The 25,084-nt window shown below is 39.6% G+C and overlaps 2 protein-coding genes and 1 long non-coding RNA gene across 4 annotated transcripts in view; 2 read left to right on the top strand and 1 right to left on the bottom strand.

Annotated features, from left to right (window-relative positions):
- The window catches only part of LOC118443402 (multicopper oxidase 3), a 29,506-nt gene extending 26,265 nt beyond the window's left edge, over nucleotides 1–3,241 (top strand). Inside the window, exon 10 of the mRNA XM_035870332.2 lies at nucleotides 23–3,241. Within this exon, the coding sequence (XP_035726225.1) occupies nucleotides 23–195 (173 nt within the window). The 3' untranslated portion in view covers nucleotides 196–3,241. The remainder of the gene's footprint in view (nucleotides 1–22) is intronic.
- Nucleotides 2,980–19,345, bottom strand: LOC118443464 (uncharacterized). Of its 2 annotated transcripts, none has more exons than XM_035870500.2 (9): nucleotides 18,635–19,345; nucleotides 5,612–5,848; nucleotides 5,325–5,437; nucleotides 5,079–5,188; nucleotides 4,864–4,942; nucleotides 4,623–4,762; nucleotides 4,246–4,392; nucleotides 3,768–3,987; nucleotides 2,980–3,190 (listed from the first exon to the last, which is right to left on the bottom strand). In XM_035870500.2, exons 1-9 carry the CDS (start codon nucleotides 18,776–18,778, stop codon nucleotides 2,980–2,982), a joined length of 1,401 nt encoding a protein of 466 aa, XP_035726393.1. In that variant the 5' UTR covers nucleotides 18,779–19,345. The 2 variants fall into 2 exon arrangements, with proteins under 2 accessions (XP_035726393.1, XP_035726395.1); XM_035870502.2 differs by lacking the exon at nucleotides 18,635–19,345 and adding an exon at nucleotides 15,984–16,125.
- A 2,023-nt stretch (nucleotides 19,346–21,368) lies between these two features.
- On the top strand, nucleotides 21,369–24,962 carry LOC146872909 (uncharacterized). Its single transcript, XR_014982370.1, has 3 exons — nucleotides 21,369–21,418; nucleotides 22,913–23,368; nucleotides 24,334–24,962. It is a non-coding gene; the product is annotated as an uncharacterized LOC146872909 (long non-coding RNA).
- The last annotated feature ends 122 nt before the right edge of the window (nucleotides 24,963–25,084 follow it).

The following is a 25,084-nucleotide window of genomic DNA, read 5'->3' as shown; positions in this document are numbered from 1 at the left end:
TACATTTACATTTTATTTACAGGATATTGGCTCTTCCATTGTCATTTCCTCTTCCACATATTGATCGGTATGGACCTGATTTTACACGTAGGCACGCACGCGGATCTTCCACCGATACCACCTAATTTCCCCGTTTGTGGTAATCACTTGCCTCCTATAACACCGCCAGTACAGATAGACAGCATATATCATTGAACGTTCGGCAATAGGAAAAATACTAAGAACACTGAGAAAAGGTCCAAAGCGTAAGCGATATTTGTAGTATATTTCTGTAAAGTACGTTTCTCTCTCTTCTTTTTCTTTTTCTTTTCTTTTTCTCCTATTTGTTTAATTTCTTTATAATCGGTGGGGTCGTTCGGTAATAGTCCAATTAGTTTAATGTTCTTGATCGATCCAAAAGACCGAATTGACCCAATCGACGATCGTACTCGATCATAATCTAATGGTCTTCTAGGCTAGAAGCGTACCTTCGTTCCGAGCTCTATATCTCGATGTTGAGTCTTGGGTGCGAAGTACTTAGGTCGAGTTCCACTCTACTACGATATATTTCAAGTTTTGTAAATAATTGTAGAAATAGTCATTAAATTTTAAACAAGAATTGGGAGCAACGGTGAAGTAGTAGTGGTTTATAGGTCAGCGTTAGGGAGAGAGAGAGAGAGAGAGAGAGAGAGAGGATACTAAATGGGTCATACGCATCGATTCTCGATCTCGCGTGAATTCTTTATTTGATAACGAACGACTCGCATAACCATCGATGGATCATAATAGCGCTTATTGATTTAGTTAGGGGAAATAAATTCGCGCTCGCACGTTTATCAACTTGCGTATGCGTCTTCTAGCTTGCGCCGCGACGTTGCGTCAAGTGCGTTAAGTCATCAATAAATTCTCGATGTGCGATTCAACGAAAATAAGGAGAATTTTGTCCTGCTATTATACCCTATGCCGCGTATATGTATAAGCGAAAGATATTTTCGAATCCTACGAAACGGCAGTATTTCGATTGTCCATCCAATATTTATCTCCTTCCAGTTTGTTTGAAATCAAATAGCAAATACCAATTGAAACGATAGAGAAATACGCATAGAAATCTAATAAATTTAAGTTTGAGATTATTTATTTGATCGTGTTAAATTAAAAGATCGATGGCTAATACTTGAAAAGAAGCGCTTCGTCAGGCTATCAAACGAGACGCACGCGTACTACCTTTTTTGTTAAACCGTGCGTCGTGTCGTCGTGCGGAAAAACGATTAATACTTATGGTGCCTTCATCTTTCTTCGTCTTTAAGAAAAGCACGTAAACCTCATACTGCAACGTCGCGAGAGAAAAACTAATGATCTAAGTAAATACTTACGTGCCTGCGTGCGCACGTGCACGATGTAACAAATTACATTATGAATTCACTTGTAGATAGAATTCAGATCCGTCTATTAAATGTACGCTGTAATACTCAATAATATCCATAATGAATGCTCAATCATTACGAACGAGCGCGTTTTCCGTACGATGTTTATTGTTAATGTTGACACGTATTTTCCAGTCAACATCTAAGTATGTGTCATTTATTAAACGTGAAGAAAATGTTTCTGGCATTTCTCTTACTTTTTTTTTGTCGTTTGATAGGTCTGTAAAACGTACGTAGAGTAATCTTCGTTCAGATTCTCTAGGAACATTTTCTTACAATTGTTGAAAAAATATGTAACTACAATAAAACGTTATATATATATATATATATATATATATATATATATATATATGTATGTATATATAAATCATAGAAGATATAGTTTTAATAAGGGTTTATACATTGTTGTTATTAGATTGTATTGTCCTATTTACCATAGATATAATAGCAAGCGATATAAAAATGAATTCGTGTTAAATCATTAATACCGCATGGAGGAAACGAAAGAGAGGAACGAAATGTGACATTATGTCGATCTAATCCAAACTTTTAATAGGTGAGTATAGCAGGTACATGTATACAAGTTATTTTTCCTATTATATAAATTAATATGGAATTAGTCAAATTATAAGAAGAGACTTATCCTTTGGGCAAAAAGTACGATGCACAAATTAGTTTCTATAAAGTTTATTTTTTGATTGGCGTTTCAAGTACAAAGTATAAAATAGCTCGGAAGTAATGTGTACTAATCTCTCACACACTTGTTCGTAATAATAAAAAATATCATCTAATAGTAAGAAAATGATTTCTAACATAAGTAATAACAACAGTCGGCATGTATACGCAAGTAGAAACGTCTTTAATTACGTATTACATGCGTATCGATGTAAAAGTACTTATTTATTAATATGAGATTACATTGTTCTCTCTCTCTCTCTCTCTCTCTCTCTCTCTCTCTCTCTCTCTCTCTCTCTCTCAATATACTGTGTCTGAAAAATTAAAAATGCGATCGACGGTCGACGCTGAGAGATGGTTCACGGTTTTATTTACAAAAGCACTCACTCGTCGCTGCTCAATTAAAGTTAATATTGCGAAAAGGTATATAAATGCTAATTGTGACTATACTTTATGACTGTTATATAATACAGACGAAGCTTGGTACGAAAACAATAGATTTTCGTGAATGACCGCTAAACTCGCATTAAGAAGAAGAAGAAGAAGAAGAAAAGAAAAATGAAAAACGTTCGTTAAGTAAATTTTTACTTATCCTATAATTATTGTCAAATTTCTTTCGCGTCTTCAATCGTAGAGACGCGCGCATGTTGACACGTAAGTAAATACAAAGCAGCACTATAAGAAAGAATTAGCAACTCTATATAGAATACAATCTATTATAAAAGTATACTAAACGTTAACATATACTTTCTTTCGGCGTTTAAATGTCCGTCTAGCTTTCGGCCCCTTCTACGAAGAAGAGGAAGAAGAAAAAAAGTTCTGTCGAAAATCAATCGAAAATCGAGAACAGAACGTAATCGAAACAGATCGAAGTAGTAACATTAATAGAAATAATTGAGCATTACTTTCCAGAGTAATGCGAGCCAATATTCGATGGTGGCCCTCTGTGATGATGATGATGATGATGATGTTGCTTTTGTCCAGGACCGGAATATCTGCTACCAGGACGTGAATGGACTATAGCATAATGATCGCTGTTCGTTGATATCGACCTCGTAGAATTCATCGTTGAACCGCCAGAAGCGTATCCTTGCTTGCCGTTTAACGAATATCTGCAATGTTTGTAAAAAAAAAAAAAAAAAAAAAAAAAAAAACGAAAACAATCGTTTAATTATTGTTGTCATACAACGATAATATTTCAATTGATCGATCCTTGAGGGCTTAAAGCGTTTATAGGACGTTTCAATGTATATCCACGCAGGAAAGACCTCTAAATGTAAACAATACTATATCCGTTGTCGTCAATCGGATCTTACAATTCGACCAGGACGGATCGTCGTCTTCGCAAATACTCGTATCTACATTTAATTAGAAAGAAGCAACTCTAATAAGGTAATCGTTCGTTTCAATATTCTAATGGTTCCTTCTATTTAATATCACTAGACTTATTTTATAAACTAGGCAAGTTTGACATTTTGGAAAAGATATTATCTTTTTCAACATTTGGTATATTTGGTATAGCCAATAGATCGTAATGCGATTGGAAAGTGCGATGTAACATATATCAGCGATCCGCTCTGATCTTAGGAAAAAGGAAGGATTTGCCAACCCGTCGTGTTTCCCAACGTCACGATTGATTCGCCATTACGACATCGCGTCAGACGCATTAAAGATTTAATTAAATCAAACCTCGACCCGTATTGAGAACCGTGCCAGCTACGGTAGGGATCGTAATCTTCGATCGACGGCTCCTTCTCGATGATGTCGGTTTGAGAGCAACTGCAGGTCATCGCCGAGCATAGAAATATGTTAATGATAAGCATTATGAGAAACAATATTCCCAGTGCGACCGCCAACCACAACAGCCATAACGGATGGATGGTGCCGTTTTCGTAGGACGCTTGAACCACTGTGTTGAGAAATTGTCTTTCGTTAAAATTTTTAACACGACTAAAGCGTCGATCAATTGCAAATTTTATAGATCAACTTTTTATAGTTACATTGATCGTTAACCGAGATAGTTCTGTTTAGACGATTTAATGTAAATTCAAGTATAGGAAGAGATGTCAGGACGAGCGTAGACGCGTTAAATTAATTTATAATTATGGAGGCAACAGTTTATAATCCGCTCGAGGTTTTAATTTTAATCTGCTAGAAAATAACTTACTAGGTTTCTCCCCTGGATCGAGAACGTAGACGCTGGTGCCGGCAAGAAGGATTCCTTCCTCGCCGACGACGTTTTGTCCGCCGATCGAGGAGCCACCCTTTGTCCCCTCGTCCTTGTCATCGTCGCACATAGGAGTTCCACAACTTCCTACAATATTATAGCATATTAACGTAACGTAATATTCAATAGTTCACGAATTTGTTTCGTTAGATATTATATGTAACGAAAGGCGGACGCGTAATAAATAAAATCTATAATGCGTGCCGTTCGACGGACGATAGGTGAATTATTTGAATCGCCTAAATCGACCTAAATACGTAACGTTACAACTTGAATGGTAATCATTTGAATCACGGTATCGCGCGTTCTAGGCTCACCTCTGCACACGGCGATGTCACATTGGAAATGTACTTGTGGGCTGTCGGAAAAGCGGAACATGGAGAACAATGTAGCATCCGCCGTGCCTGCGTTTCGATCGTATATAAATTTCGTCATGACTCGTGCTTTTACGGGACACCTATGGTTGAAAAAGAAGGATGAAAAAAAAAAGAAGGGAGAAGAGAGTTTCAGGATTTTCCTTGAATACGTACATGTAATAATTTATGCCGTTATACTCACCCTTTCTCGTCGATCAATTGAACGCTTGCATTTTTCTTGTTAAATGCAAAACAGGACTTCACCCTGATACCGTATGTTCCTGTAAAACGAAGGCAGTACTCGTAGAAAGGAAATAATTCGAGAGAGAAGTTTTGCCAACGTCGCGTCGTCGACGGTTATTATAATTAGCAGCTGAAACGGAACACGTCGTAATAGTAAAACTTAGTAATACTCACCATCCGGACGAGAAATTTCTGCTCTTAGGGTATAGTTGTGACCATAAATAGCTTCTTGCACTCTATGAGAACCGTCCAGGAGTCGTAAGGACACCAACGACGTTTCATTCCTTGAAGAACGTTCGAATGGAACTTTAATTAATTGTACCTCTCGCGTGCGTAGAATATAAGTATATTTAACAAGTGTGCAATGTAAACGATTTTAAATGAAAATAAATATCTGATAATGGCGGCTCCTCGACTCACTTGGCATTTTTAAAGCCCGCCTTGCCGCACGTGATAACATAAAATTTGTCGTCGGCGAGCTCGAGAGTCTTGTGTATCCTCACCGCGATAGGGACCGATCGTTCTTCCGTATTCTGTAATGTTAACGAACCAACGTTATTAATATAATAACTTAGCAAAATTGGAAATTTAGCTCGATTGAAACTAAGTTTTTGGTCTGCCCGATGAAATTTCCCAGAACAAAGAACAAAGAGAGGGAAGAAATAAGGAAAGAAATATATATGCCACGTACAATGTGAGATTCTTACATTGTTAACGAGTACTCCACAGTAATCGGGTGCTCCTTTTGGCGCAAGTAGGTTTATACCGAGCGTGGCGTGCGTCGAGCCATTTCCGGGTACCATACACTGAGGCCTTCGATAATCCCTGGCGTGAACCGCGCCTACGAAGCTCTGGTTGAGATTCACGCGAATCGTCATATAACCGGCTTTGCACGTCGCCGTTACCGTCGGTTGAAATTCCGTGTCCAATAATTGACCGCTGACCTGCGTGCAGAAGAATATATATGATAGATACGTACAACGAGGAAAGATTATACGCATCTTTTTCTCCTTAATTATTAGAGATCAGGACCTCTTTATCTATACTTGCTATACCAATATCCTACGATCCATTTCTACGTACGTAAGAGCATTCCTATGTTTTTTATTCGAAAATCTTGACGATTATAATTATAATCATCGATATAGATATACTCGTCGAATCTCTCTCTCTCTCTCTCTCTCTCTCTCTCTCTCTCTCTCTCTCTCTCTCTCTCTCTTTCGCCTCGTTCGGACAATATATATAATAATATAAATCTAAGCGATATAACTCGAGATAATCCAAAAGAAAAAAAGTATTTACAAATGATTTCAAGGAAAGAAGAAAAGCGGAAGGAACTGTAGAGAAATCAAGAGTATTAATTTTTAACTCGCTACGAAAATCATTGCCGTGTCTAGTAAACTCGAGAGGTATTGCATCGAGAAAGTAGGGATATTTTCTCGTTCCAATCGGCGACTTAATGGACGAGTTAAGCTTGGAGACCGGTCTGGGCGGTAGCCAAGCGTCCCACGCTAACTTTCAATTTCGTATGCCGCGTTTGGACCACTTCTTCAAACTCCAATGATATATATTATTATGTTATATAGAAGCGTAGAAAATTTGCAAGAGAGACCTGAAAATTTGCGCGGAGAGTTGAGTTTTGCTTCTCGATCCAATAGATCTTTGGCGTGGGTGTTTTGCAAGGCCACGAGCCCTAAATGTTCCCTCCGCCGTATATCAAGGGAAGGATGCGCGATCGTAAGTTAGAAAAGAATGATGGTTTCTCTCCATAAAAGGGGGAATCTGATCTTTTGAAATCGGATCCTCGTTTCTTTCGAACACAAACGTGACACTACGTTTAAATCGTTTGGACGACGAATTGTTTTCTTTTTCTTTTTATTACAAATTACATCTATATTTAAGTCATGATGACGCGTCATTTAATGTGATCGTGATTTTAATACGACTTAATTAAATTAATTTGGCTGAGCCGCGTAATAATTACCGTGAATTCACGGTCACACTTTGTCCGCTTTAGTTAGGTCATAAAAGGAACGCAACTCCGTTTGTGGATCGGCGACGTGATGTAATCAGAATTCCTGTGGAACGCGCCATGAGTGTACGCACTTAAAATAACGCTTACAGTGACGAAGAAAAAGGAGCGAGCGAGCAAGTGAGAGAGATAGAGAGAGAAAGAAAGGCAAACAGAAATTACGTTCGCCGACGAGAATATTTGCACGTCTATTAGCCGTATAGTAAAAGTCTTCAAAACCAATTTTATTTCATTCTACGGGATTTCGGAAAAAAACTATATTCCTTATATATATATATACATATTTTATTTCTTTCTTTTTAATAAATCTTACAGAGTAACACGTTGAGAAAATTTTCTACATTGTGATCCGTATAATTAATTATCGTTCACTTGGTTTCGATTTTTATCCAAATTTTCTCATTATATTTTACACAGCACTGATTATTGCAGACACCTTAACATGAGCAATAAAGATTGGCATCGATGATCAAAGTTGATATAAAAAGGCAATTGAACTATTAATTATTTTCTCGAGTATGTAGCCCGCGACAAAGAAAGAGTGAGACAGCGAAAGCAAGATATATGCGGGAAGAATTTGTCGAATCACCCCATATACGCACGTATCCTCCTTATCATACTTTTCATCATGGAAAGAGAAAATTTTGCCGTATCGTAAAATTCGATCGATGCCAACAAGAATTACGACGTGCGTCTAAGAAATAATTAGAAGAATGGAATGTAAAAGGAAAGGAGAGAGAGAGAGAGAGAGAGAAAGAGTGAGAATCTAGAGTTTGCGTTTACCGAGCGTTATCGAAATATACAATTTACGTGGTGGGTAATAATATTGTATTGAGATTTACCTCCAGTTCTCAACTTCTCCCCTATCTCTCTCTCTCTCTCTCTCTCTCTCTCTCTCTCTCGCCGTCTTTCTACGTGGAAGTTTGAATGCATTCCGATAGTGCACACCCAAGCGCAAGCATGCAAACCGCGAGACTCGACCGCAGAAGTATATCGCTTGCAGAATGTTAGTCCTTCATTTTTCTCCCTTTCTTTTCTCTATTTCATTCTTTCTCTATTTTTTTATGCATGGAAAGGAGACAAACTTGGAGCGATTCCCGCGTTTCTACGTTCGTATACGTGTGTACGTACGTAGCAGCGCGTAAATCATAGCAAAGCCGAGATATATACTTAGTATATAAACGTAAATTCTCATATCGCAAACGTGAAAAGAAAGTTTCACGGATAAAATATATTTTTTCTTATTCGTCTTACTTAATACGTCGTAATTAAAAAATTTTGATGATCGTATCTGTAAAACTCGTGACTTTTGAGATTCTTCAAAAAAATTTTCGATTGTTTAATTACAGTAAATTTTCGAGTCGTGCCAAGTCGTATAATCGAAGAGTTGAAACTGCAGTGTATGCAACGAATGCAGCGAAGGAGAAAAGCATTCTTTGGTCTCTCGTCTCTGGAAGAAAAATAAGATAAAGAAGAAGAAGAAGAAAAGGAGAAGGAGAAGAGGAAGCAAGAGGTAGGAGAGCGAAGGGCCCCGAATTCTCTCGTCAGCGTTCCTTAGACTCCGTCGACAGAAAGAGTATGGAGAGGAGAGGAAGAGGGAAGAGGACCCAGTCTCCGGAATTATCCTGCGAGGAAAAAGGAACTCAAAGTCAAAACGTATGTTATTGACCCTCGCCTCGTTTGGACTCGTTGGTCTAACCACTTTCTTCCTCTTTTTATTTCCCCCTCCCCCTTTTTTTTTAAAGCAACGTAAGACTCAAACCAAACGGGCCCGCGGCATTTTTGCCAGAAGAAGGCTCATCCTTCTTTTTCCTTTTCTCCCTCGTCTCTCTCTCTCTCTCTCTCTCTCTCTCTCTCTCTCTCTCTCTCTCTCTCTCTCTCTATCTCTCTCTCTCTTGTTCTTCGAAGGTCCGAGCCAAGAGTACGAAGGGATTTATGAAGACATTGTTGGGAGGAGGTTCCACTATCTATTGCTTAAATACAGACGCGCGTAAGACTGTTATCTTTATATCTCTTTTCTTTTCCTTCTCTCCTTTATTTCTTGGCAAGAAAAGTCAAGTTTTATTAATAGTACCGTCTTATTTTGACGTATTTTATGGTGCATTCTTCGTTCGCCGTTGATTCATTTACGTTGAAATTATCAGGCTATGGAAATTGCATCATTATTTATGTTTATTTATTCTTTTTAGGTAGTATGCCATTTTGTACGATTAGGTGATATTAATTTTATTAATACGGTTAAAATTACGTACTATCTCGTATAGTGTGCTTTTCTAAAAAGTGATAATCACGAAGAGAAAAATGGATAGATATATGCATAGATAAATAGAGAGGGAGAGAGAGAAAGAGACGATAGTTACTTTTTTACGACACGCATGAGTGCTTCGCGTTAATTAAGGGCTGATCGATTAATCAGGAACATGATGAGGTTCGTGTACTCCTCGCGTTAATGAGAACTCAATGAACGTAAGTATAGTTAATACCACGTGATGTACGAAAGTAATAAATCCTTAACGCAAGAATAATTCCACGTTATCGGATCAAAACTCGCGAGTATCCGATCGTTAATTAATGGTCTCCCTTTTATCGATACCCTGTCGTACATTATTTCCTATTTCTCTCTCGTTTCCACCTTTGCACTTTTATTACGTCGATATTTCTTTCACTCCCTCTTTTCCTCTTTCTCCACCCCCCCGTCTCTCTCTCCCTCTCTCTCTCTCTCTCTCTCTTTCGTTCTTCGATGCTCTCGAAAGCGTGTAGAGTGAAAGCAACGCGTTTGTAACTTTCCACGGTTATGGCTTATCAGATTATGGAGCGATTTTAATTCCTTCTCTCACATCCTCTCTCTCTCTCTCTCTCTCTCTATCTCTCTCGTTTAGAAGAAACTATGTACATCGAAGGCGACAGAATATCCAATGCATCTGGTCAAGGAAAGAAAGGAAACCTTGTAATCTCTCTATTTCTTTATGTCGTTCTAAATGATGAAACAGAAATTCGATCATAGCCGAGGACAAACGATAAACTATCTTTTTCAATTATCCTATTTAAATTTATTTTTTCATCTTGGAAAACGATACAAGGCTTATAATGTCATTCTTTCGTGGAAATAGTAAATACGTTCTCCGGTAAGTGTATTTCGTGCATTCGATTATTACACTCTCTGTAATAACTATACGCATAAACAACTTTTGTGCTATTCGAACATATGCATTGCTCCCTTTCTCTCTTTATATGTATACACACATACACACACACACACACACACACACACACATATATACTCTTTGTTTTATCTTTTTGATGATACTCGTTACCGAATAAGGCAAGTAGAATTGATTCGAAATTATTACGATTAAGAGAGTGTAGTGTAGGTAGAAGTAATACTTTCTTATCGGAGCAATCAAAACGAAGAGTCGATACGTTCATACAACTTTCAAGAATTTTTAAGATAATTATTTTATGGATATCGCGTGGGAGTATTTCAAGGTTTTGGATTTTAATATGAAATTCGAGTAGGTGTTCCTTCGATTATAAAATTTTATTGTCATTCTGTAATATTTTTAATTAGAGTTACCTAAATAGGAAGGAATAGGGGATAACAAATGTGCTTACATATGTACAAGGTTGAAATTTATTATACATTTGCTGCAACTTGAATATGTCCATCGTTTAATTACAATGAGATTTTAGATAATAGGATATTGTTTGAATGACGTAAAAAATAAGAGACAAAGTAAGACTATTTTAGAGTAGTATATTTATCTTTCATTGCTGGAGGAGATTCGAAAAGCAGTCGCAGTCTGGGACAAACTCGAAAGGCTTCACAGCGGTGACCCAGAAAATTAGCCCACCCATCTCGGTTGCGGTACGAAAACGAAAGTGAAAGCGAGGAATCAGAAGAGACGTCGAAAAGCAAATCGTTCTTGAAATCTTTGACTCGTTCTCTTAGTCGCAACGTTCCGAAACGAGCCACTTTCATCTCCAAGGCAATAAATAAAAGCAGTAAAAACATGTTGCGCGTCCGAGTGACTTCCTTCGAAGCTAATATTCTCTCTCCCTCTCTCTCTCTCTCTCTGTGTGTGTGTGTGTGTGTGTTCATTAAATTTTGATTTTCTTCCTTTTCCACCCACGACAGTTGATCCTTGAAAGCAAGCGACGTGTCAAAAATTGCATTGCTCGATTTGCTTTTATGACTCGCCGTGCCTTCTGATAAGTGTGTCTCTCTCATTGTCAGTAGCGAACGTTACGCACGCGAAGAAAAGTGAAAGTGTGCGGGTAAGAAGGATGAAAAAGTAAATCAGTGGGAGAGAGATAAACAGACACGCATACGGACGGGCGTAAAAAGAGAAATAGGAAGAAAAAGGGATATAGTTGGAGAGAAGCAAACACCCACACGTGTATGCTCGAAGAAAGGAGCGAAGAGAAGTAAAAAGGAAGGGGCAAGGATATAAAACGATCTTATTACCATCGGAGGTCGTCCCGCTATTAAAACGGCTCTCCTCTTCTTCGTGGTCTTTCTATATCTCTTGGTCCGTCTCTCCCTTGTACGAGGCTTTAACTGCAAGGATAGGATCCGCGTACGCTTTCGCGTTTATGACAATGCCATTTCGTACGAGTCGGGAATTTCTAAGTGTTTCGCACAAAGACTAGCGCACGGATGTCCAAGGATATGTACGATCAATGTAGGCATATAGACGCGCGCTACGTTTAGCACACGAACGTACGAACGTACGAACGTCAGCTCGAAGACGTTTCACAAACTCACGCACGTGTACGGGCTCGCGAGCGCAAGCGAGCATGGAGTTATGCCCTGTACGACCATCGGCGTCGCCACGCGGGTGTCTCAACTTTTTCTTCTTCCTTTTTTTACTCTTTTTCATTTCCTTCTTTCATTATCCACATATAATTCCATAGATCTCAATGGAGTTATTTTCTTTCTTCGTTGATTATAAGCGTTTTTATAAGCTTTCAGAAGGATTACTTTATTCGTAATCGGATTATCGTCGATCGAAATTATTTGCTCGAAAAAGAAATATTAATTAATTATTAAATAAACAAAATGAACATTTTATTGGGGATCCTAGAGTTTGGATAAAATATCAGGATCAGTTATGTTCATAACGAGAAAAGGACGACGCCTATGTTTCTAGGGACCAAGAAGAAGTGTATACGCGTATGACGCGCAAAGAACGCCTCGACGATTTCGTTCCGACATCGCCTTCGGGAGAATCGTGGGCATAAATCATGAACTTCACCGACACGTCCGATTTGCCGATTGCCACGGGCACTTCTAGTACCTACACGAGTTCCACGAGGATCACGCGATGTCAAGTGCTTAACCTTTTCTCGAGTAAACGTCGCAAAAATCACCGAGTTTCCTTGAATGCGAAGCAACAAATTTTTCTCCTTTACGATGCGGTAGCCATCTCGGATCTACCTTTCATTCGTGATCTCGACTTTAGTACGGAAATTATGAATGTGCGCGATCATCTAGTATCCCTTCTTGCATCGGTCAAAATTTATTTCTCATATTTATTTCTTTGGCTTAGAGGCTCGGGGGAGAAGAGAGAGAGAGAGAGAGAGAGAGAGAGAGAGAGAGAGAGAGAGAGAGAGAGAGATTAAGATTATCATTGATTTTGATTATTCACGTATACGTGCGGACATATAATATCTCAAGTTTTTTGAAGCTTTTAGCCTAAGCTCGTTTCATGCACGATCGTACTTATTTGTAAATAAGTCGTATAATGCAGTCGTAGCTTCTATCTGAGAAATCACTCGGTCGATCATCCGGAAAGACTGATGTCTCTTTCAGGATGAAATATCAAAAGATCGTTCAGAGAAATCTACAATCGATGAGTAACAACTCGTCGATAATTATCTCGCGTAACGATAAATATCCTCAATTAAGCTTATTTGGCGATTATCGATTTTTCGACTCTTTGTCGAGTCGAAAATTTTTGACAAAGGCAAGTCGGTCGACACAGATTTTAATTTAACGAAGTTTTTAAATTTGCAGGAAAGGGACATTGGTTCCTTGCAGATTTGGCGTTTGACAGTTGGAAGAATTTTCAAAACTGTCTCAAGTTTATCGCAATAACAGGAGCTTTATTTTGAAATATAAAGATTTTTCAAAACTTTGATCGTACTATATGGTTCACCGTTTATCTATATAGATATACTCGTACCTCGATTAAATTCTCGTCGCTTTTTCTCTCTTTCAACGCACACGCCTTTTGGTACAACAAGGTAGTATGTAGTAATGGCGTTTTTGCACGTACGATATGTTCACGGATAAACGCGCAATTTACGCGGCACGTGTTATATGCCGTTTCGTGCGTCCTATATACACCGAAAAGATCGTAACTCCTCGAGTTATATTCTTTTCCCGTATCGATCCTGACCAGAGTCGAGCGACTTTGTCGAGATACAAAAAGAGAAAAAGTGAACCCTCTCGGATCGCAATTTCCAACTTTCCATTTTTCGTCTCGACGATTCTCTGCGACGGACATTGCTGCGATACATACTCTCTCTCTCTCTCTCTCTCTCTCTCTCTCTCTCTCTCTCTCTCTCTTTCTCTCCCTCTCTCTCCATTGTGCCAGACGGCTTTTCGCTCGAGATAAGGAAAGGACAGCCGTTAAAAGTGCGGACAGGCACGTTCGAGTTCAACAGGCGCGTCGGGGGAAATGGTTGCGTAAGAACGGCCTCTATTTGCATTCCTTCGATCGATTAATTTATCGATTCGCTACGAACGAAGAGCACAAGTTTCCCCTTCTGTGTCGATACCTCGTCTCTTTTCGATTCGTTGATTCACCGAATTATCCGAACGGAATGCAAAACGTCTCGATTTCTTTTCTTTTTCTCTTCTATTCTTATACACTCATTACAATTATCATCGAAATCATTTCGATCGGGCCACAAGAGTAGAGTTTTTTTTTTTTCGTAGACAATATCGATGATGTCGTTAAAACTTTCAATGATCTTATTACAAGATATCTCGATCACCGACAAAATTTGCCGGTCCACTGCGAGAGAACAATTTGTTACAGCACCACCAGTCGCCATCATTCGTACCGTTATAATGACAATACAAACATTTCTCCATTTGCATAGAATTTCTATCGTTCCGCTGCATTCTTCGAGCATTCAACGTTAGTGGAAACACGGCCGTACACAGCCGTAGATGATGAGAGTAGTATGTAACGCGAACAGAGCCAGTCATCATCAATTTCAGTTCGTATCGTATTTGCGTCGTTTCTAACGATTGATTTCAATTTAAACGCATGTATGTCTGTGTGTGTGTGTGTGTGTGTGTGTGTGTGTGTGTGCGTGTGTGTGTGTCTGTATGTGTATAGTCCATGTGTATAGGACATATGTAAACATACGCAGCAGACGTACTCGCGTCGTATATAATATTATGGGCCATCGCAAGGCTCGCGTATAGGGAACAAACTATCGAGGATCAATATTCCGCTTCTTCGATCGAGCAGTATTCCATTCGAACAAGGGTATTCGCTTTTATTGGCGTTTAATAACATTGGGATAACATGTGGAAAATAATGAAAGGGATAATGTCGGTGAAATCGTTTAGCTATACGTACTACGGCTAGCGTAGTAGGAACGTGCTCTTCTCGTTTCCGTTTGCTCTGACGTAGTCTTCGTAACGCCGCGTGACTCCCCGTTGCCACGTTTACTATCATCCTTGTACATTTTTACAACGTGATTCCGTTAAATCGTTAATACCATGACTGGACGGCTCGAATAAATTGCATCTCTGAGAAATCGAGAAATCTGTTAAAATGAATCGATCGTCTTACTGAATCATATAGTTTGAGTTTGCGTCCTTGGAAGGAAATTACTTAAGATATTTGAATAAATATATGATTAGATACATTTCGCGTTTGATCGTTTATCATGGACCTCGTTCGACGAAAGAATGGGAATATAGAAAATATATCAAAAGAGGAATTAACTCGCGAAGGTGTAATCGATTTAGAGGTCCGCTGCGACGACTCATCGATCTCTCATCGAATATCATAACGCTCGTCATGGATCTCAGCTCGAGGCATCGCTAAATATGGCAGTGCAAGGCGGACGGTATCCTCGCAGGCAGGCGAGTCGCGTCCTTCCCTCGCGAGAGCGTAACTAAAGTACCACACTGGCCGATTATAAATTCGGTCGAAAGGAAAGTAATCTAAACTCTCGAGTATAGGATTCCATTCTGGAGGCCGGTATGCCTATCGGCTTACCGCATTTATCACGGTAAATGGCATTCTTCGGCTCAAGGATATCCACCGGACGGAGACGACGAAAAATCCAAAAGAAATGATAACGTATTTTATGCTTCCGTGTAACGATCGGTACTCCATTCGAGTACCGACAACGACGACGTAGCCCCCTGACTTACCACCACGAACACGAACGGTGAGAAGAGAATGAAAAGAGTCACGGGGAGCTTCGTGACTCTCTACCAATGGAAAACGAACGGGCATTATAAACCACCTCCTCGTCTCTGGAGGAGTCTTGAGAGAGAGAGAGAGAGAGAGAGAGAGAGAGAATACGATCGGAGTTTCGATATTACACGTACGTGAGCATCGAACGAGGGCCGTACGAGACCTCGTCTCGCACTTTCGCAATCCTTTAAAGAAAAGACTTATTATCGTATGGTTAAACGTAGGCTGCTGTATGGAAGGCTGCCGAGCGTAGGTCGAACTATCCCGTGGAGTAGCGCTCGTTCTCCGAAAATGGACATGTGCGTCGATGAGAGGTAGAGAGAGAGAGAGAGAGAGAGAGAGAGAGAGAGAGAGAGAGAGAGAGAGAGAGAGAGAGAGAGAGAGGAGAAAAGATGGAATTTCTGACTTTCGTTTTATTCGCGGTACGCCGCACTTGGATGCGTTCCACAGAGCCACTTTGATACTTTAAGATTCTCAAATAGGTATTTCTTACTTTCCTTTATAACGATCGTAAAATTGTCTAGTACGTCTTTGATAGTATCTCACCGTGTAATCTCTTATAACCATTAACTTTTCGTTAAGACAAATGTTTCTTACCTTGTTCTTACGTTGTTCATGGAAATGGATTTAAAGTTTTCTTTGAACAGGAGAATGCATCCAAAGGGTGCGTCGCAAACTCTATTCAAATGGAACTTCTGCGGGTCCTGATTCGAAACGACAACGTCCCTGCGTGTTGGCGAAAGATCAAAGAGATACGAGTCGCAATCAACCAGAGAAAAAGAGAGAAAGAGCGAGACAAAAAAAAGGAGGGAGAAAAATTCCTGTGATTACGTGAGAAATGAGACATGTGAGACGTAGGAAATATTTCATGCGGGACGCGTATTCGAGGACAAGAGGTTCTTCGTGTCGTAGACGAGTGCCTAGATGCGCGTCCGCATACGACGACGGCACGCATTAATCTCAAGTCTAGTCCTTTTGTTTTTTTTCTTTTCTTTTTCCTCCCTTTTACGACATCCCAAGCATCCGATAGACCCGACTCGAAAAAAAAAAAAACTCGAGGAAAACGGACAATTATTTTTTTCCTCGTGAATGTTATCGTTCATAACTGTAACGTCCTATTGGAAACTTGAAACGTCTCTATACGTAGAAGCAATGAGAACGCACAGAGAAAGAAAAGAAACACTCGGGTCTGTCTGCTTGGTAAGATCCTCGAACGCGATATCGTACGTCCGATGGAATTTGAAGAAATTTCAAGGCGAATGAAAATGTTTCTCGCATCGTTGATTAACTTTGAATTTACGTTCGCGCATAGGATCGGACGAGGCGAGATAGCTATCTCGTTTCTTCTTTTTTTTTTTCTTTTTTGTTTAGATAAACTTATCAGGAATTCGTGACTCTTGCCAATTTGTTTTCTGCATTGTCCTGTTAGCGTTAACATCGTTGACGATAACAATAAACTCTCCTTTTATCTTGTAGTTATCGCTAAATAGCGTTCGATCTAATTGAACCATTTTATACGAAGCGACGATATCTATCGTTTCTTATCATCTCCCTTTCCCTTTCTCTCTTTTAATCGGATTTCGAATACCAAAGAAAATCTCTGTGACATTACACGTACCGACCCTTCGATCGCAGATTAATTTTACATATCATCGTTCGCTCGAAGATTCTTACGCAGCATCCGTGCTCGGTTTCATCCATCGACCTTACTTCGCTTTATCGACTCGCGATCGAAGGTCACCCGATGTAAAACGTTCGATCGTGTATACTAGTCAGAAAGTAAAAGCCTTCGACAACGAGCTAAAATATTTCACTTAATAGTATTCAACCCATTAGCATTATCTTATCACGGCTGAAAGGAGCCAAGAGACCAAGTATTTTACAAGTACCACTCTGCATACCAGTCTTGTACTCCGCTAATAAGAGAAAGAAAGAGAGCGAGAGAGAGAGAGAGAGAGAGAGGTGTTATTAAAAACCTCCATACTTTTTTCCGATCAAACTTAAAACATTCTAGTCACAATGTTTCACAGAACAAGGTAATTGCGAATTACTCTTTTCCACTTGTATTACGGCGCACGTTACATCATCATCGTTCCTACAGCGTTCACTCAAGGTCGAAGAACGCGACACAACTGTAAATAGTAAAGGTGTCCACCTATTATTATTTTACAATATTATTTTACAATAATCTTGTGATAAATCACGAGGAATTTTTTACCCCTTATCTCTCTTGTCTTTGCAAGTTTGTATATAATATTTCCATTTGAAGAAAGAGAAAGAAAAATGTCTCCATAGAATAACGCGTTTTAACGAGGTTTTCCTTTGCATACCAAAGATCGAGAGAGAGAGAGAGAGAGAGAGTGAGAGAGGCGAAACATGGAGAAGGCCAAAAGAGACAAAGAAAGAGAAGGAAGGAACAGACTATTGTGTGTGAGTGGCTCTGTTGCATTCCTTCTCGTAATAGGTAGACTCCACCACAGCCTGCACCTTCGCGTTGTACGAGAAGATATGTTTATATATACATATACATATACATATATATATATATATATATATATATATATATATTTTGGACCCCGATGCGAAAGAAGAGAGACGAGAAAAGAGTCGCGAGTCCCAGCATCCCCCCTCTCTTTCTCTCTCTCTCTCCCTTTGTCCATTCTTCTCTCTTTTACCGGACACAAATTTCCACGAATAGCGAAGCAAATGTTCGAAGCGAGATGTAGACGCGACTCGCATTTTAATCCTTGCATAATTTTTCTTTATTCGCATCTCTTTCTCTTTGTTTCTTTTCGTCCTGTCATTGCAATCTGTGTTTTAGCGATCGTAAAATATCCCTTCGCATTGATCGTTCATTAATAATTTTCTTCGACGCACGTACCTATCGTTAATCTCGCAAGATTTTTCATACTTTGGATTTCATAGCGAATACAAATAATATAGTATTACGGTTAATTAAATCACATAATTAATTGTGTAACGAGAAAGATGTTGCGTAGGAGATTCTAATCGGCACGGAGAAAAATTCTAGAAAGTTTGCGTAGTACGCGTGCGACTTAGTTTAGTACGAAAGAATAACAATCGTAGAGTATCGTAGAAAAATCGTACAGAGGATAATTAGTTTTTAACATCAACTATCGAAGAAAATGTTGAATTATCCTGACACTCTTCTCTAAAATATATCATTGAAATGAAAAATTATCTAAAGTAAGATATGTACGTACATATGTGGGTATGTTCAAACTCACCTCGCTGACGCATAGCGCCACCAGGATCCAGCAGGCTGCAGTAACGATTCTGCGCGAGATCGGACGAAAACTTGTCCACTCGCGTGCTGACATTTTGGTAGCGTGCATTTGGTCGCGTTCGCGCGATTCTGTATTTCGCGACATATAGGAAAATGTAGTGTATGTATAATGAAAATGGAGGTGGGAGAGAAGAAAGGAAAGGCTTCGATATCGCGTACGCCTTTGACGTCTTTGGGTCTTTGAGGCCGGTCTCACGTCACATTTTCCTTATTTCCCAAGAAGAGACTCATTGTATCGCGATTGTGATCGTGTCCCTTTGATCCCGTCTTCTCTTCTCTTCGATTTATTTCTCCTTGCCACGCGGTATATAGCTTTGAGCGTGTTGGTACGTGCACGATGTGGATGCACGATGCGTGCGTGCGTGCGTGTGTGTCGTTGGGACTGGTCCTTGTCTTCGATGGAGTCAACACGAAAGACGCTGTTCCGTTCACCAAAGAGGAGGAACAAGGAGAAGAGGACTAAGGAGAAAAAGAAAAATTATGTTTTCTTTCTCTCTCCCTCTCCCTCTCTCTCTCTCTCTCTCTCTCTCTCTCTCTCTCTCTCTCTCTCTCTCTTTCTCTGGCCCTTTGCTCTACGTAAAAGCAAAGGGAGCTCGCGTGAGATAAGAAAATTCGACTCTGAACAACGACGGGCGACGAGGACGGATTCGAATGGAGTCGAGTGTTATACTGGCGATATAATGATTGTCCGTGCCTTCCGAGAGAGGTGGCCTCAGGGACGCTCAGGTGTTCGCTCAGGTGTGCTTGGTGGGGGCCAGGACGGTACCAGAGCGCGGCCGCCATTCCCTTTTCCTCCCGATACACCTCTGCTACGATCTACGCATTCGTGTCTCCGAAGCTACCTCGCCTGGTCGCACCGTTACTGTGGCTTCACCTTTTTACCACCATGTGGCAGTAGCTTGCGATCGTGCCCGAGGTAAGGTAGAAATCATTCCTATCGTCCGACGTTTTTTAAAGATTTAAATGGAGCGGTCATTGACCTCGAACAACTCGTGTTCTATATTCTAGCAACGTCGTTGGGGTTGCTCGTGTGCCAGGGATGCGCGCCTCATAGTTGCTGCATTTTATTTAAATGACTTACAAAAGAATGATATTTAATGAAAACAAGATACCGATTTTAATTCAATCTTAATTATCAAGTTTCTATAGGGTTAGTTCGATCACTTATTTCAAAATAGCAATACAATGGAAAAAAAATGTTGAAGCAACGATGTTGAAGAACGAGTTTTATAATGTCTACCGTTTTGTTGGAACGATCTAACCAATTTATCAACCAACGGCACGGTGCAAAATGTTCACTACGTAATTGCTCGTGTCAGGGTTACGTTCGCGTAACGGTAGTATATGGTGATATTCATTGTCGCATTAATAGCTTCGAGCTTTTAAAGCCGATAAATGGAAAAGGAAGATGAAGCAACATTTTCTTTTTTCTTTTTTCTTTTTTTTTTATTTGACAGTGTTATCGTTTCATAAGACATGTGTAATTTTATCCTTATTTATAGTCCGCGGCGTCATTCAAGAAATATGTATTTTAAACAAAGTTTTATTATTTAATTAAAAAAAGAAAAAAAAAGAACGATCCTCTCCATTGAAATAAATGTTTTGCGAAATTCCATTAGCAAGGAGCACCGATAATAAATCTTCGCCCTTTGCAGAGAATCTTTTGATAGTTTCTCGATGACTGATAAAATACTTCCTGCTAACGATTGACGCTTTACTATTTCCTGGATTTAATGATCATTATTATAGTTCACAGGTTGAAATTAATCACGAATCCTTGTCCAAGGATGGCTCGTCCAGCGCAATATTAAATCCCTGTGTATAAAATAATAAAGTTTATCCCACGACAAAAAGAAATGAAATTATACGATGTGCCGGAACGAATATTAACCGACGCTCGGTTTAACCATTCTTTTTGAAAAGCGAGAAAAGCTAAGGAACGCGCATGAAAATTCTTTCCACTACTATTCTCTTTCCTCGACTCTCGGTCGCACGACGACAATCAATGTTGCTGACAAGAGTGCACGAAAGAGAGTACGAAAGTGGGAGGAGCACGGGAGAGAGAGAGAGAGAGAGAGAGAGAGAGAGAGAACGGTTCTCTTAAAAAGCGTATCATCACCCATTTCGTCGTTCGCTACTGGCACCATCGTCCTCTCTCTTTCTATACGTTTGTCGCTCAAAAAGAAAAAGAAAAGCCTCGAAATGAAAGCGTAAAAGAGAAAAGAAGAGGAATAGGGCAAAAAAACGATTTCACGAGGGTTAAAATGTAGGGGGTGGCAAGAGAAAACGAGAAGGAAGAGAGAGAGAGAGAGAGAGAGAGTTTCATTTACCGACGGCAAAAGTTAGCGAAGCGTGTTTGACACGCATTGGAAACCGTGCTGCTCGAGCATTCGCAAACACGGAAGCGAAGAGTTTAAACGCGAGTAGTATAGATAGAGTAATGACGTAGGAAGCAGTCCTCTTTTACGGGGAGGCTGGCTCTGAGAAAGGATAGATGTCTGGGTTGCGTCTTCGTTTTTTGTTCCCCTTCCTTTTTCTTCCTTCGTCGTTCGTCGATGCTCCGGAAAGGGGGTAGTCGAACGGGAAGAAGAAAGACGAGGGATGTGCGAGCGCAGGCGTCGACGTATCGATTCGAAAGGCCTCTGGGCGACACCCTCGCGCGTTTCACGGTCGAACTTCACTGCTTCACCGGCAAACTAGTGAGTAGTACGCGCACGCGACGCAGGTAAGTCTCTTTCAAATCTCTTTTTGTCTAATTCTTACGAGCCGATGATCATTTACGAACTCCACATTGATCGTATTACTCCCATCGTCTGGGAGTTTGATCCATTTTTCTTTTTACGCGGTATACAAATCTCGTGTGAAATATTCGAGGCTCGATACGAAATGAAATTCCTTTCTTTTTAGCTTGTTTTTTCGTTTTATTATTCTCCTTTCTTTTTTTCTCTTTTTTCAAATCGCGAGGCTACACAGAGAGGTGTTAGGTTCCTGTGATCGCGCATTCGTATCTGTGTCTTTGTGTTCTATGTGTCAAAAGTCAAAGTGCACGATAAACGAGAGATAGATGCTCGAGGTCGAAGCGCGCAACATTTCGGCTGCACGATCACGCAGTCGTGGCGCGCATCGCTTTCACGTGATGGTTTCGTCTTTTGCGCTTCTCCGTGGGGACTAGTGCCGTTCATTATTTCATTTCGATCTCGTCTCTCTACGCTCTATATTCTACTTTAACGAATTCACGATTTGAAAGGAAAGAGTAAATCCGAAATTTCGTTCAAAGGAGAAAAGTGGCCTTCTTTCGTCGATCGAAGAAGAGATTATTTAAGGGAGAAGATTTTACGGGAGTGGTAAGGGATGCTGGAATTTTCGAGAGTCGAATCGTCGGCGATACTAGAGACTATCTTTTCGAAACTCTTTTCCCCGTGAGAAATAGCCTTCGAATCATTGGATTTCAAGCATTTCTTCCCGTGTGTGCGTGTGTGCATGCACCTGTGCGCGAATATTCCATAAAATCCAGTTTTATCAGCGAGTTGCCAGCGCGTTTATTACCTCACTAGAATTTTCTAATGTTTTATCAATTTGCAGTGATAGAGTAATAAACTATAGATATACTTTACAAGTTAATACATCGTTACGTAAAGGAATCCTTACGTAAGGTGTTTCTTCTTAAGTCGATTTTTGCTCGTAATGCTTGACCTTTTTAATTCCATTCCTTATTCGGTATTACCTATATTTTCGACTTTTGTTTTTTTTTTTTTTTTTTTTTTTTTTTTAATGAAAAATCCTCGAAAATAAACGACGAAAGTTTCCGAAAAAAAACTTTAAACACGGCTTATATATCATTTAATTAATTCAAATCGATGTCGTCGATGAGATTCGAATGAACTGTCTGTCGAGTGGCCGCGTGAATTAAACGACAAATAAATTAATCGACCGAGATAGAGGCCTAGCGCGAGCTACCTTTTACGACGGATAATCCGACGACGTTGTTAAAGATTTGGCTTAAAGAATTTTTAGATAAAACATATTTTCGTCCAATTTCTGTCCGACGAAATGGCAGACGACTCGAAAATACTCAATTTCTTTCTCAAAGAGTATCCGTGAATCGAATTTTTACGAAGAATTAGTCGAGAATTACTATATAACGCATAATCGATATCGCTCAGTTACAAATAAGCGTACATTTAGATATGCTAATTCGATACGTCTTTGTCTCTTTCAGATTTCAACTTGGAGCGTTTATTTTCTCCTTCCTCACCTCTCTTATTTCGCCCTTTCCGTTCGTATTAATCCTTACGTTGAAGTTTACTTCCATCTTTCGTGGGAATTTCGAAGAGAGAGAGAGAGAGAGAGAGAGAGAGAGAGAGAGAGAGAGAGAGAGAGAGAGAGGTAGCTGGTAGCGGATTTAAATCGAGCAGCTCGTCCAAGAGCTCCTCTCTCGACTTCGAGCTAGATTCGTTCGACACAAAACGAAGGGATCCAACGAAAAGCATTTCTGCGAGGAAAGAGTAAAATATCTTTACATTTTCGTCGAAGGAAACAAGTCAACGTAATCCATCAAAATTACCGGCCGCGGCGGTTGCGCCAAATATTGTGGTACAGCTCCATCACCCGGCAACATTTCATTCTCCAGCTTACGCCAATCCTTTACCTCCAATGTCAACTACCTGAAACGGAGGTAAGAAAACGTCCTTCCTTCGTGTTCCTCGATAATTTATATTTATTTCAATCTGCATGTAAGAAAAAGGAAGAAAATATTTTCATGTCTTTATAACGTTGTCGAATATTATCCAAGCGTGTTTTAATATATAATAACGAACGATTAATGTCTAACGGCTGTCAGTCTCTCCAAGAAATTCTTGCCGTTAAAAATAATCTTGATGTCTGCATGCAAGAGGAAGCGCTTAATGGCATTTATACGGAAAAATCTAAATGCGAAGATCGATTCAATGATTCCATGTCATTCTCGATATTCGAATAAGTCACGTTAAAAAAACGAAGGACACGACAGCGACGTGCTGTCGATCTATTCCCGATCCAGACAAGATCATTCTCACATGTGGACTAAGTTATCATTGATATATTTATCTTGAATCGAAACGCTTTTTTTTCTTTCTCGTCTCATCGTTTCCATAAAAAACGATTTTTCTCCTTCTTGTGTAATGAATTTGAATAATAATGAACGAAATGATAGATATCTTTCAAAGGGAAACAATTTTTTTGATCAAAGTGTTTATTCCGGAGTTAACGCGAAATGAGTTTTCTTATGATTTCTTCGTATTTAAATACAATCGTTCTTCGCTCAATTAATCGTGATATCGTTTCATTTTGCACGAATGGCCATCATGGGTATCTACAACCAAAGCGAACCACAATTTGCACGGACTACGGATCAACATGACCGTGTTGATAATTTCAAATTTTATGGAAAAAAAAAAAAAAAATTGTTTAATGTATTTTTAATCCTCTTGACGTTACACGCGCACGCTACTCGTCTACCATCCATTTGTTTGTTTTATAAAATCACTTTATATGTAGGTATGTATGCGTTCGTGTCGTCTTAATCAATACGATTGTAAGTAGAATGTTTGGAAAGAAGGAAAGCGATAAATAAAATTTTCATTTGAAATTCGACAATTTCAGAGAGTCTGGCGCGTACGAGCGTCAAGTGTATCCGGGCGAAAGATTAAAAGAAATTCGGTAGGTTTTGGCTGTGGATAATCCTTAACTCCGGCCACTTTCCATACGTCGTTTCCAGAGCACCGTTCCATTTCGCTGACGCGGGCATTAAGATTGAAAGACCCTTCCAGGCACGCTCGGTGCATTCATATTCGTTCACCCTTTAACGAGCAATCGCTACTACGATACTTCTTAATGTCACCTCCTCTAAATGTCACTTTAACGATCCTCCAAGCTGCTCATATTGAATACGAATTATACCGGTTCGTCTTACGTTTCCTTCATCATACGTATTCTTCATCACGAGCCAAAATATATAATATTTCGTTTCTAAAATTATTGTCGTACGCGAAATCGAAAGCCCGCTATCACGTTGTATTTGAAAAAACAAGGCCAACAGCTTGGCCTTGAAATCGCAAGATATTGGATGTTGAAAGACCCGCATGAAAGATTCGATCGAGAACAGCAAGCCATCCCATCGTTATCGGCTCGGCGTTATCCATGCAACGATAAAAAATTGTCATCGTCCACTACCACTACCAGCACTACTACCACTACCACCATCACCATCATCATCATCGCTACTACTACTACTACTACTACCACCACCACAGCTGCACCCTGGCTGCTCGATGTGCCTTGAGCAAAGCTAAGAAAAAAAAAAAAGAAAAAAAAAAAGAAAAAAAAAAACAAAAAAAAAAAGGAAGCAATAAAC

The sequence above is a fragment of the Vespa mandarinia genome, chromosome 7 (genome assembly GCF_050613455.1).
Source record: "Vespa mandarinia isolate Hongniang chromosome 7, ASM5061345v1, whole genome shotgun sequence".
Taxonomy (NCBI): Eukaryota; Metazoa; Arthropoda; class Insecta; order Hymenoptera; family Vespidae; genus Vespa; species Vespa mandarinia.
The sequence above is the reverse complement of the archived record's forward strand: the minus strand, read 5'-3'. Positions and strand labels throughout refer to the sequence as shown.